Below are 13,442 nucleotides of genomic sequence, written 5' to 3' on the forward strand. Positions count from 1 at the left end.
ACTGTAACCCCAGCGCGCAGCGCTACTGTCCCCGGCGCACTAGCACACCCATCAAGTCTGGAATGTGCGCGGCCTGTTTGGGACACAGAGTACCTGAATGTCGCAGGGCCCTGTCCCTGAACGGTACCCAGCTCCGTATCCAGCAGGTTCCATGGGTCTGTGGATGGAGCCCGGCCTCAGGGCTTGGGGGCCGGTAAGATCCCACTTCCTCAGAGCCCCTCAGGGGGATGGGGAAGGAAAACAGCATGTGGGCTCCAGCCTCCGTACCCACAATGGGTACCTCAACCTTAACAAACACCGCCGACATAAAGTGGGGTGAGAAGGGAGCATGCTGGGGGCCCTAGTATGGGCCCTCTTTTCTTCCATCCGACATAGTCAGCAGCTGCTGCTGACTAAACAGTGGAGCTATGCGTGGATGTCTGACCTCCTTCGCACAAAGCAGAAAACTGGTGAGCCAGTGATCCCACTGGGGGTGTATAGCCAGAAGGGGAGGGGCCTTACACTTTTTAGTGTAATGCTTTGTGTGGCCTCCGGAGGCAGTACTATACACCCCAATCGTCTGGGTCTCCCAATGGAGCGCCGAAGAAATAAAATCTTCCCAATACTCTACTCATTACTCATCTGTCTGGTAGGCCGAGTCCTCTCACCTGTACATCAGATCCAACAACATCTCGGGGTCCTCCTGGTGCTCCTTCATCTTCACCGTATCCGTCAGGATCATGTGAAGATTAAACACCAGATCCTGGACCTGGAAAGTGGAAAATAAATGGTTAGAGGGGTTCTACAGCATTAAACAAACATGGCTGCTTATGTACCAAAACAGCGCCACACTTATCCCTGGTTGTGTCAGGTATTGCAGCTCCTAAAATGAATAGGGCTCAGCTGTAATACCAGACACTACCTGTGGTCAGGAGTGGCGCTGTAGACCGGTGTGGAAGGCCTACCTGCTCCGGGAAGGTGGAGTCTCTGAGTTCCAGATCCTCCTCAGAGTAGGTCAGGATGGTTTTCAGGGATCGCCGCAGATACTCTTCATTAAATTTCTGGGAGGTCCCCACTAGGGAGGACAGCGACATGGTCACCTGCATCTTCACACGGGCAAAGTTCTGAGCCGAAAAAGAAAGAACAAAAATATTTCTAAGAACTCCTTCATGACCTGTGACATATTTACGTCATAGCTCATGTCTCTGCCTTTGATGCGGGTTCCCACGCTGAGCCTGCATCTTTCCCTGCATGATGGCAGGGTGGATTGGAGATGTGCCCGTGGCTGTTAACTAGTTAAATGCCGCTGCCAATCTGACAGCGGGATTTAATGCACGCTGGCGGGGAGCACTTAATTTTCACTCTAATTGGTGGGCAGAGACGTGATCAAGGGGAGCCGATGATTTGTCATGACCCCCAAATCTGTCACGACGAACTTACTGTGAACGCTGGAAGAGAGCGACATTCATAAGAAGACATTTCTGCTGTGCAGAGCGGGGCTGATGATGATCCGAACAATAAAAAGTGAGGGAAATTTTTTTTTTAAAAAAATATGGAGAGGAAAGACTTAAGGAAAAAGACGTAAGGAAAGGCGGAAGGAAAGGCAGAAGGAAAGGCGGGAGGAAAGGCGGAAGGAAAGGCGGAAGGAAAGGCGGAAGGAAAGGCGGAAGGAAAGGCGGAAGGAAAGGCGGAAGGAAAGGCGGAAGGAAAGGCGGAAGGAAAGGCGGAAGGAAAGGCGGAAGGAAAGACGGAAGGAAAGACGGAAGGAAAGACGGAAGGAAAGACGGAAGGAAAGACGGAAGGAAAGACGGAAGGAAAGACGGAAGGAAAGACGGAAGGAAAGACGGAAGGAAAGACGGAAGGAAAGACGGAAGGAAAGACGGAAGGAAAGACGGAAGGAAAGACGGAAGGAAAGACGGAAGGAAAGACGGAAGGAAAGACGGAAGGAAAGACGGAAGGAAAGACGGAAGGAAAGACGGAAGGAAAGACGGAAGGAAAGACGGAAGGAAAGACGGAAGGAAAGACGGAAGGAAAGACGGAAGGAAAGACGGAAGGAAAGACGGAAGGAAAGACGGAAGGAAAGACGGAAGGAAAGACGGAAGGAAAGACGGAAGGAAAGACGGAAGGAAAGACGGAAGGAAAGACGGAAGCAAAAAAAGAAAGAAAGAAGGAAGCAAAAAGAAAGAAGGAAGCAAGAAGGAAAGAAGGAAGCAAAAAAGAAAAAAAGCAAGCAAGCAAAAAGGAAGCAAGCAAGAGGAAAGAAAAGAGGAAAGAAAAGAGGAAAGAAAAAAAGAGGAAAAGGAAAGGAAAAGCAAAAGGGAAAAGAAAAGGAAAGGAGGAAGGAAGGAAGTCTGCTCTATCAAAATATAGACTAAATTAATCTGATCAGTAAAGGGAGAAACGAAAAAAAAACAAAATCAATAACTCCAGAACTATGTTTGGTTTCTTTTGCTCACCACAACATTGCAATAAGAGGCGATCAAAGCAGCACATCTACCCAAAAATGGTATCAGAAGAAACGTCAGGTCAATACACAAAAAAATATCTCTGTACTTGTACTGACCTGGGGAATCATAATGCCAGGTCAGTTTTACCATATAGTGAACACCATAAATAAAAAAAAAAAAAAAAAAAAACACCCAAAAAACTCAAAACACAACAACAACAAAAAAAAAAAACACAACAAAAAACAAACCTGCAACATTGTGCAATTGCACTTTTTTTTTGCAATGTCACCTCAATTTCACCTCACAGTGTTCTACGCACACGGTAAAACAAACTGGCTAAGTCTAATGCGATATTCAAAGCAACTGAGAGCAGAGGACGGATAAAATTCTTGTTTCTGAAAGGAAAGTCCGTGAAGGATATTCATGGTGATATGTCGCAGACATTGGGGGATCAATGTTCTCTATATTCCACAGCTATGAACTGGGTTGCCAAATTTAAAACGGGCCACTTCAGCCCCAATGATGAGGAACGTCCTGGACGCCCGAGAGTGGTTGTTGTTCCGGAGATTGTCGATGCTGTGCACAACCTCATACTGGAGAATCCACGAATTTCAGCTAAAGCAATAGCAGACATCATGGGGATTTCCCGTGAACGTGTTTGTGTCATTATCCATGAACATTTGGATATGAGGAGGCGATCTGCAAAGTGGGTCCCCAAATGTTTGACAACAATTCAGAGAAGCAGCGAGTGAAAACTTCCCGGTACATATATCAGTGTTTCCGGACTGATAAGAACTTCCTGGATCGACTGGTCACTATGGATGAGACCTGGATTTATTTGTATGACCCTGAAAACAAGGAGCAGTCAAAAGAGTGAAGACACAGTGGTTCTCCTCGTCCAAAGAAGTTCAGGGTGCAAAAATCAGCCACTAAGGTGATGGCATCTGTGTTCTGGGATAAGGAGAGCGTGCTACTAGTGGACTACCTACAAAAGGGTTCCACCATCAATGCAAGGTATTACGTTGAACTTTTGGACCATCTGAAGGCAGCTCTGAAGGCCAATAGGTGCGGCAATCTGTTCATAGGAATCCTGTTCCTGCAAGACAACGCCTCTGCTCACACTGCACAAGCGACCACTGCAAAACTGGCAGAGATGGGCTTCTAGCTGGTGACCACCCACCTTATTCACCAGATCCAGCTCCCTGCAACTATCATCTGTTTCCAAACCTGAAGAAACACCTCCAGGGTACCAAATTTCACACCATTTCTGATGCCTGGTTTGAGGCAGCACCAGTGAGATAATATTAAAATTTAACCTTTATTTTATTCCTTAAAACACACAAAAGCAATATTAAAAACCGAAGGTTTGACCATGCAGGTCAAAAATCACACACTGCCCAGAGCTGTATATAAAGCTCAAAAGGGCCACAGATACGTCCCTTGGGCAAGATAGACAATGGGACAACTAAATCATGTGTTGAGAGCTGGTTAATACTATCAGTGGATAGCACATAGTCATAACGACAATAGTTCCATTATGCTCAGGTCAGAGTCATAAAATAACACAGGCAAAAGGATGAAGGGAATTTTGTTACTTACCGTAAATTCCTTTTCTTCTAGCTCCTATTGGGAGACCCAGACGATTGGGTGTATAGTACTGCCTCCGGAGGCCACACAAAGCATTACACTAAAAAGTGTAAGGCCCCTCCCCTTCTGGCTATACACCCCCAGTGGGATCACTGGCTCACCAGTTTTAGTGCAAAAGCAAGAAGGAGGAAAGCCAATAACTGGTTTAAACAAATTCACTCCGAAGTAACATCGGAGAACTGAAAACCATTCAACATGAACAACATGTGTACCCGAAAAACAACCAAAAATCCCGAAGGACAACAGGGCGGGTGCTGGGTCTCCCAATAGGAGCTAGAAGAAAAGGAATTTACGGTAAGTAACAAAATTCCCTTCTTCTTCGGCGCTCCATTGGGAGACCCAGACGATTGGGACGTCCAAAAGCTGTCCCTGGGTGGGTAAAGAAATACCTCATGTTAGAGCTGTAAAACAGCCCTTCCCTACAAGGAGGCAACCGCCGCCTGCAGGACTCTTCTACCTAAGCTGGCATCCGCCTAAGCGTAGGTATGCACCTGACAATGCTTGGTGAAAGTGTGCAGACTCGACCAGGTAGCTGCCTGGCACACCTGCTGAGCCGTAGCCTGGTGCCGTAATGCCTAGGGCGCACCCACGGCTCTGGTAAAATGGGCTTTCAGCCCTGATGGAACCGGAAGCCCAGCAGAACAGTAGGCTTCAAGAATTGGTTCCTTGATCCATCGAGCCAGGGTGGATTTGGAAGCCTGCGACTCTTTACGCTGATTAGCGACAAGCACAGAGAGTGCATCCGAGCGGCGCAGAGGCGCCGTGCGGGAAATGTAGATTCTGAGTGCTCTCACCAGATCCAACAAATGCAAATCCATTTCATATCGATGAAATGGATGAGGCAAAAGGAAGGTAAGGAGATATCCTGATTGAGATGAAAGGGGGATACCACCTTAGGGAGAACTCCGGAATCGAGCGCAGCACTGCCTTGCCTTGGTGAAACACCAGGAAGGAAGCTTTTGGATGACAGCGCTGCTAGCTCGGACACTCTCCTAAGAGACGTGACCGCTACCAGAAAGGCCTCTTTCTGGGAAAGTCGAGAGAGTGAAACATCTCTCAGAGGCTCGAAGGGCGGCTTCTGGAGAGCAATTAGTACCCTGTTCAGATCCCATGGGTCCAACGGCCGTTTGTACAGAGGGACAATGTGACAAACCTCCTGCAGGAACGTGTGTACCTGAGGAAGTGGTGCTAGGCGCTTCTGAAGAATACAGATAGCGCTGAGACTTGTCCTTTGAGGGAGCCGAGTGACAACCTTTTTCCAAACCAGATTGCAGGAAGGAAGGAAAAGTAGGGAATGCAAATGGGCAGGGAGACACTCCCTGAGCAGAGCATTAAGAGAAGAATATCCTCCACATCCTGTGGTAGATCTTGGCAGACGTCGGTTTTCTAGTCTGTCTCATGGTGGCAATGACGTCCTGAGATAATCCTGAAGACGCTAGGATTCAGGACTCAAAGGCCATACCGTCAGGTTCAGGGCCGTAGAATTCAGATGGAAAAAACGGCCCTTGGGACAGTAAGTCTGGCCGGGCTGGTAGTGCCCACGGTTGGCAGACCGTGAGATGCCACAGATCCGGGGACTACGACCTCCTCGGCCAGTCTGTGGCGATGAGGATGGCGCGGCGGCAAACGGACCTGATGTTGCGTAGCCCTCTGGGCAGCAGTGTCAAAGGGGGAAACACATAGGTAGCTGGAACTGCGACCAAACCTGAACTAAGGCGTCTGCCGCCAGAGCTCTTTGATCGTGATACCGCGCCATGAAAATCGGAACCTTGTTGTTGTGCCGAGACGCTATTAGGTCGACGTTCAGCATCCCCCAGCGTTGACAGATTTCCTGAAAACCGTCCGGGTGAAGATACCCTTCCCCTGCGTCCATACCCTGGCAACTGAGGAAGTCTGCTTCCCAGTTTTCTGCGCCCGGGATGTGAACTGCGGATATGGTGGATGCTCTGTCTTCCACTCCCATCAGACTCCGCCGGACTTCCTGGGAGGCTTGCCGACTGCGTGTTCCGCCTTGGTGGTAGATGTACGCCACCGCTGTGGAGTTGTCCGACTGAATTCGGATGTGTGTGCTTTCCAGCCACGGCTGGAAGGCTTGCAGGGCAAGATACACTGCCCAGATTTCCAGCACATTGATTTGAAGGATGGACTCCTCTGAAGAGAGTCCTTGACCGTCTGAGAAGGGGGACGTTCCTTCTAGGGACGTCGACTTCCCATCCCATTGGCAAAGAATGCCACATTGGAGTGGACGCAGATGAAACTGCGCGAAAGTGACTGCCTCTGCATGAGTCGTGTTAAGGGGTGTGACTGGCCGTGAAGGAGAGACTGCACCCCCGTCTGTAGTGAACGTGTCCAGCGGAAGCTTCACTATCGCTGAGGGAGCGTGACACTCCATGCCCAGATATGTCAGCGATTGGGTCGGTGTCAGATTTAACCTTGAGAAGTTGATGATCCACCCGAAACTCTGGAGAGTCTCCAGCGCTACGCTCAGGCTGTGTTGGCATGCCTCTTGAGAGGGTGCCTTGACCAGTCGACCGGCCAAGGAAGGATCACCGAGTGACCCTGAGAGTGCAGGACTGCTCCCACTGCTGCCCTGAACTTGGTGAAAACCCATAGGGCTGTCGCCAGACCGAAGGGCAGGGTTACGAACTGAAGATGCTCGTCTTCAATAACGAAACGTAGCAAACGTTGGTGCTCTGGAGCAATCGGCACGTGGAGATAAGCATCCTGTGTCTATTGATGCTAGGAAATCTCCTTGAGACATTGAGGCAATGACGGAGCGGAGGGATGCCATCCGGAACCGCCTGGCCTTCACGTGCTTGTTGAGCAGTTTTAGGTCCCCCACAATCAGATTGGAGGAAAAACCGTGTCTTGTTCCTGAAGAGGAACAGGAATTACCACTCCTTCTGCCTGCAGAAGAGCATCGGCTCGGTGGGTAGGTGGGGAAGTTCTGAAGAATCGAGCCGGAGGCCGAGAACAGAACTCTATCCTGTACACGTGAGACACAATGTCTCTCACCCACCGGTCTGTGACCTGTGGCAGCTAAATGTCGCCAAGGCGAGAGAGTCTGCCACCAACCGCGGATGCGGAGAGAGAGAGCTTAAAGTCATGAGGAGACCGCCTTGGAAGCGGTTCCTCTGGCTGCCTTCCTTGGGCGTGATTGGGCCCGCCTGGAATCTGAGCCCCTCTGAGCCTTTTGAGCCCTTTTGGACTAGGACAATTTGGACCTGCCCGAGCCTGGGAAGGACCGAAACCTCGACTGTCTCTCTCGGACAGCATTAATAGGGTAAGTCGCAATGCAGACATTGCGAGGATAAGGACGCTACCTGCGGCACAGATGTACCTGTGCTCAAGACCAGCTGCGCAAGACCAGCTGACATAGCTTAGAGTGCCCATACGGCTGCGAATGCCGGAGCAACCGACACGCCGATAGCTTCATAGACAGATTTCAACCAGAGGTCCATCTGTCTGTCAATGGCATCTTTAAGTGAAGTCCCATCTCCACTGCAACTATGGATCTAGCCGCAAGCCTGGAGATTGGGGGATCCACCTTTGGACCCTGGGTCCAGCGCCTGACCACGTCAGGGGGAAAGGGATAACATGTATCCTTAATACATTTGGAGAAACGCTTATCTGGTAAGCGTGGTGATTCTGCACTGCTTCTCTGAAGTCAGCGTGGCCAGAAAAGTACTCAATGTACGCTTGAGATACTGAAATGGGATTTCTCCTGCTGGGAAGCTGACTCCTCCACTGAAGGAGCTGGGGGAGAGATATCCAACATGCCATTGCTGGACGCTATAAGATCAGTCACCATGGCGTCACCATCCGGTGTATCCGGATTGAGAGCGGTGTCAGGATCAAAGTCCTGATCAGCTACGTCTGCCTCATCATACAGAGAGTCCTCTGCTGTGACCCTGACTAGTGATGAGGCCGAGTGCCGCTCCCAGCGAGCTCGCTTAGGCTGTCTGGGACTGTCGTCCGTGTCAGAGCCTTCACCCTGGAATGCCTGGGACCCCCCCGGAGCACTGATTTTGTTCCAAATGAGGGTGGCCAGGGAGCAATGATCAAGATTGCCCATGGCCTGTCTGGACTGCAAGTCACTATCCCATGACAATCTATCAGCCGAAACTGCAACACCGTCCCTGTCCATGGACAGGGTTCACAGGTGGTTCCTTTGGCCACCTCTAGTAGAGACCCCGGCTGACCAAGTGCTACAGGGGAGCATTGCACACAACGGGGGTCAGTGGAACCTGCCGGTGGAACAGTATCACATGCAGTAAAAGCAGCATAGAAAGCCTGTGTTGCTTTTTTGCTGCTGTAGTCTAGCCATCTAGGAGCATATAGCCGAGAATAGCGACCGTACAGTGCAATGTATAGCATACAAGCATAAGTACAAATGAACACTTCAGCACATGCAATACAAGCAGCCTAGAAAAACTGTGCCTTAGCACCTTTGCTTTTTTGCTGCTGTAGTCTAGCCATTCTAGGAGAATATAGCCAAGAGTAGCGACCGTACAGTGCAATGTATAGCATACAAGCATAAGTACAAATGAACACTTCAGCACATGTAATACAAGCAGCATAGAAAGCCTGTGCTTTAGCACCCTTGCTTTTTTGCTGCTGTTGTCTCGCCATCTAAGAGGGCATATAGCCAAAAATAGCGACCTACAGTGCAGTGTAAGCATAAAATACAAATGGACACAACGGTATTTAGTGGGGTCAGCACTTCAGGTGCTGCTTACCGCCCGCCTATAGGCGGGTGTGTGGTCGCCAGAGTCCTGTGACTGGCTGCCAGCTCGGACTGCAGGAATGGCTGCCGGCGTCCTTCTCCAGCTCGTGTGACGAGGGGCGGGCCGTGGGCGTGCCCCAGGCAAGAGCGGGAAACCGGCGTCCCACTGTGTCCAGTGAAGGGGGCTGGAGAATGCAAAGCAGACTCCAGCCCTCGGCGCTGACTGTCTGTACAGCGTCCCGCCTCTCCCCTGACTGGCAGGGCTGGGGGCGGGAACGAAACGAAAACTAGGCCGCAAAGCCGGGGACTCGAGTAATAAGCGCGGCCGTCCTATGTGCACGGCCAGCGCGGAGTCCCCGGCGCACCACAAGTCCCAGCCGCGCCACAGTGTAAAAACACCTAGCAGCGGCCCGGCGCGGCAGTTCCCAATACATAAATTCACACAGCAAAGCTGCCGTGAATAATAGCACGAGCGCTCCGCGCTGTTGTCCCCGGCGCACTAGTACTCCCAGCAATGCTGGTGTGTGTGTGCGTGATGTGTACGGGGACACAGAGTACCTTAATGTAGCAGGGCCCTGTCCCTGACGATACTCAGCTCCATATCCAGCAGGTTCTCTGGGTCTGTGGATGGAGCCCGGTCTCAGTGCCTGGAGACCTGTAAGATCCCACTTCACCCAGAGCCCTGAGGGGGGATGGGGAAGGAAAACAGCATGTGGGCTCCAGCCTCCGTACCCGCAATGGGTACCTCAACCTTAACAAACACCCGACAAAAGTGGGGTGAGAAGGGAGCATGCTGGGGGCCCCATATGGGCCCACTTTTCTTCCATCCGACATAGTCAGCAGCTGCTGCTGACTAAAAACAGTGGAGCTATGCGTGGATGTCTGACCTCCTTCGCACAAAGCAGAAAACTGGTGAGCCAGTGATCCCACTGGGGGTGTATAGCCAGAAGGGGAGGGGCCTTACACTTTTTAGTGTAATGCTTTGTGTGGCCTCCGGAGGCAGTACTATACACCCAATCGTCTGGGTCTCCCAATGGAGCGCCGAAGAAATATATTTTTCCTTCACTGAAGGTACGAAAAGATAGATTTTTGTGTACTCACCGTAAAATCTCTTTCTCTGAGTCTTCATTGGGGGACACAGGACCATGGGTTATGCTGCTGTCACTAGGAGGCTGACACTAAGTAAACAGAAAAAGTTAGCTCCTCCCCAGCAGTATAACCCCTGAGCCAGAGGCGGACTCAATCAGTTTAGTGCACAAGCAGTAGGAGGAGAACCAAACAATCCGGAATAAGACAAGGAAAAAACCTTAACCAAATAGACGTGCGACCAATGGCCTGGGAATAAGGCCACTGAGGCAACAGACCGGTAAAATGTAACTCAAACAAAACACAAGCAGGGTGGGTGCTGTGTCCCCCAATGAAGACTCAGAGAAAGAGATTTTACGGTGAGTACACAAAAATCTATCTTTCTCCATCGTTTCATTGGGGGACACAGGACCATGGGATGTCCAAAAGCAGTCCCTGGGTGGGAAGAGAACCATCACCGGAGATCGGTAGGAAACCGCTACCTCCAGTCGGGCTTGACCCAGACCTACAATTACCTACCTTGTTACAGGTGTGCTACTGCCGCCCGCAAAGATAACGGCAAGACTGGCCACTGCCAAAGCTTGGGTGTGACCTGATAGGAACTAGGAAAGGTCTGCCTACTAGACCAGTAGGAGGCCCGGCAGACCTCGGTCCGTAAACGTCTGTAGTCCAATCATCCAAGAAACTCTCCTTGGACGGTAGAAAAAAACGGCGGAGGTCCGTTTTCCATGCGATAGGCTTCACCTATGACGGAAGGATCTCTATGGAAATCTTAGCCCTGGGCGCCAGCATGCGCCTCCTGGGACCGGATGAAAAGAGGAACTGTCCTGAAAGATGAACTGACTGTCGGAGTATACCGAAAAGTGCGGTCCGGACTAGGCTCTTTTCAGGCTGAGAGAAGGTACTAGAACCGAACTCGAAACCCCAAACACCTTATCTGGAAGGAAGGCGGGCTGCCTTGGACCGAAGAGAGGGTAGTGGCCGGAGCACCCCCCTTGCCCTACTGGAGGACCTGGAAAAACAGGGGGGGAACAAAGGCAACAAGAGAGAGATGTCCGCCCTGATGCCCCTTGAGACAAGGAGACGGTCACGAGGAGCCCACCTATCCAAACATGTGGGAGTAAGAAGCCCTCGGAAAAGCTCAAACCGAGAGCCGTGAGGTGAACCCATCGCTAGATTAAGGTCCCACGTCACTAGTGGACGGCGATGCCGCTGAGCCAGATGGACGCTTCTCTGCGTGAAACACCTTGGTCGTGGGACGATAAGTGATAAGCCTCTGAACTGAAATGACCGCGTCGACACCAGGCCCCTAGAGGGACGCGCTAGAAAGCCGCATCCAGATCTGACTGTCAGCATGGCAGTAGTGCAGGAAAGGAGCGAGAAAGAGAGAGGAAAGAAGATGTGCTCTTTTACCCCCCGGATGAATGTCACACGTGTGGTAATACATTTTCGAGGGAACCAGCTCCCCGGTCTCCAACATTGTCTGCATCCTTCTTGCCAACCGGCCTGTGCGAGCAAGAACCCGGGATCCGCTCTTAAGGTCGGGAAACTTATGGCTTCTAAGTCCTGGTGTCAGAGCGGGCTCGACACGGAAGAACTGGACGGTCTGGAAAGCGCCACAGGGCCTCTGCGAGTGGATTGAGTGACTTCTGTGAACTATGCTCGCCTGGGCCCCTCCATAGCCACCCTCTGCCTCGGTCCCTCTTGAGAAGCTCGAGATCATGGGAAGCCGTAGGCAGATGCCCAAGAAAATGAAAAAATGAACCGGCCTCACAGCCGGGCGAGGGCGTCGTCACCTAGCGCAGAAAAGGGGGGCACCCTAGGTGCGCCGTTGACTAGAAGCTGGATCGGGGGGCAAATAGGACCACTACTGGAGGTCTTCCTTCGTCGTAGATCTGGCTGGAGACTACCCGGTTGAGGAGCCATTCTGCCTAGGCGAGGCCCCTCCTGCTGAGAAAAGAACGGCCGTCCAAACGTCCACGGTAGGGAAGTGGACTGCTGAGATTAGAGAGCGCGAGATCCGGCCCAGAGCAAGATCTTCTTGACCTCTTCCTTATTCACGACACTTCCTGCGTCTCCCTGGTGGATGATGCACGCCACCGCTGTGGCATGGTCCGACTGGGACCTGATTGGAACAACCTCGCCCCAGTGAAGAAAACGTAACCAGTCTAACCGGATGGATCTGAAATCCTGGAATGCTGAAGGGGAGACCACACATAGGGGGTGTTCCTAGGGATCGTGCTGTGGAAAGTGGACAAGCCCACCCTAGCATAGGAGACTGGTAATGGCTGATGCTCTTCGCCAGAGGAGACGGAGAGGGGATCTTCCCAGGGACCGGACACGAAAGCTGGTCCACTAGGAAGGGAAAGGCGGATCCCCCGGGGCAGACGGAGGTTACTTATCTCCGTTCTTCAGTGGGGACCTCTGGAAGGGCAAGGATGAACACCGGTAAGTGTACCACCGCTATCACCTCCCCCAGCCGCTGCGGAGTAACGTATCGAACCTAACTTGGTGCGGGGAAGGAAAAACTACTCCAGCGTGAAGCGTAACTTCCCTATACTCGAAAAACATGCCTAAGGGGATGATCTACCGGGCCGAGATCTGAAAGGACTCCAACCGGTGGAACAGCTGCCCTAGTAGCGAGAAATGACGATGAGAAATAGAGGCGCCCTGACGGTTGCGGCTCGAACGGACAGGAGCCGAGCGGTGAAGGCGACGATCCTGAGCGTCTGGGCCGATGCTGGGAAGAGATGTGCCCTTCCCTCACGTAGCCTATGGAGAGATGTACACTTCCCTCACGTAGTCTAGGGGATCCACTGGACTAACCTATGTCCGAAGGTACGTTCACCTAAAGGCGGAAGGAAGGTCAGCGACTCTTTAGATGTCGCCTCCGCGATCCCGCTCCTGAGGCAGAGGCCTCGACGTGTGGTCACACTGCTGCTATAGGCTCAGACCGTGAAGCTGTGAAAGTGCCAGGGCTATGATGAGAAGGGACTTACCGAAGATGTCAACCAGTTCTGATCGGCAGATATGGAATGTAGTCCTCTGCGTAGGGAGACCGTGTGGTCCCTGAGAGACGTCACCTTAGGGATGATCAGCCAAGAGGCAACCTGGCGAGTCGATCGCAGGGGGGCATGCCACTTCTCTCCGGAGCCCCTTGGAGAATGAATAAAGAGAATAACAAGACTTACCGCTGGTAACGTCCAGTCTGGCTGATGTCTGTGAAGGAGCAGTAGCTCTGCGAACTATTGGATGTCCACTGACAAACATCCTGGGTCCTCTAGAAAAGTCTTCAAGGAGACCTGTGTGCTCAGAGAGGAGAAGAGAACTATCCGTGGCCTTATGGTCTGACTCACCGTATCTTCCAGGCTAATCGTCATGCGCTGAAGCTCGGCGCTTGCCCGGAATCCAGCAGAGGTGGTACGTCTGGGTCATCCCCAGAGAGGTCGGAAGGCTTCTGGACGAGCGGGAGCTTTGGACCTGGGAATGAAGGAAAAACCAGGGGGAGGCGCCGAAGGCGAGACCTGGCGGGTACGCTTCGAGCAGCGGGTGAGGTC

General features: G+C 51.8%; 1 protein-coding gene across 6 annotated transcripts in view; it reads right to left on the reverse strand.

Annotated features, from left to right (window-relative positions):
* DOCK6 (dedicator of cytokinesis 6) overlaps nucleotides 1–13,442 on the reverse strand; it is a 139,350-nt gene that overhangs the window by 15,668 nt on the left and 110,240 nt on the right. For all 6 annotated transcript variants that reach the window (XM_075346540.1, XM_075346539.1, XM_075346536.1 and 3 more), the window contains 2 exons: nucleotides 945–1,103; nucleotides 648–748 (listed from right to left, as the gene is read on the reverse strand). In XM_075346540.1, the coding sequence (XP_075202655.1) occupies nucleotides 648–748; nucleotides 945–1,103 (260 nt within the window). The remainder of the gene's footprint in view (nucleotides 1–647; nucleotides 749–944; nucleotides 1,104–13,442) is intronic.

The sequence above is a fragment of the Anomaloglossus baeobatrachus genome, chromosome 4 (assembly GCF_048569485.1).
Source record: "Anomaloglossus baeobatrachus isolate aAnoBae1 chromosome 4, aAnoBae1.hap1, whole genome shotgun sequence".
Taxonomy (NCBI): Eukaryota; Metazoa; Chordata; class Amphibia; order Anura; family Aromobatidae; genus Anomaloglossus; species Anomaloglossus baeobatrachus.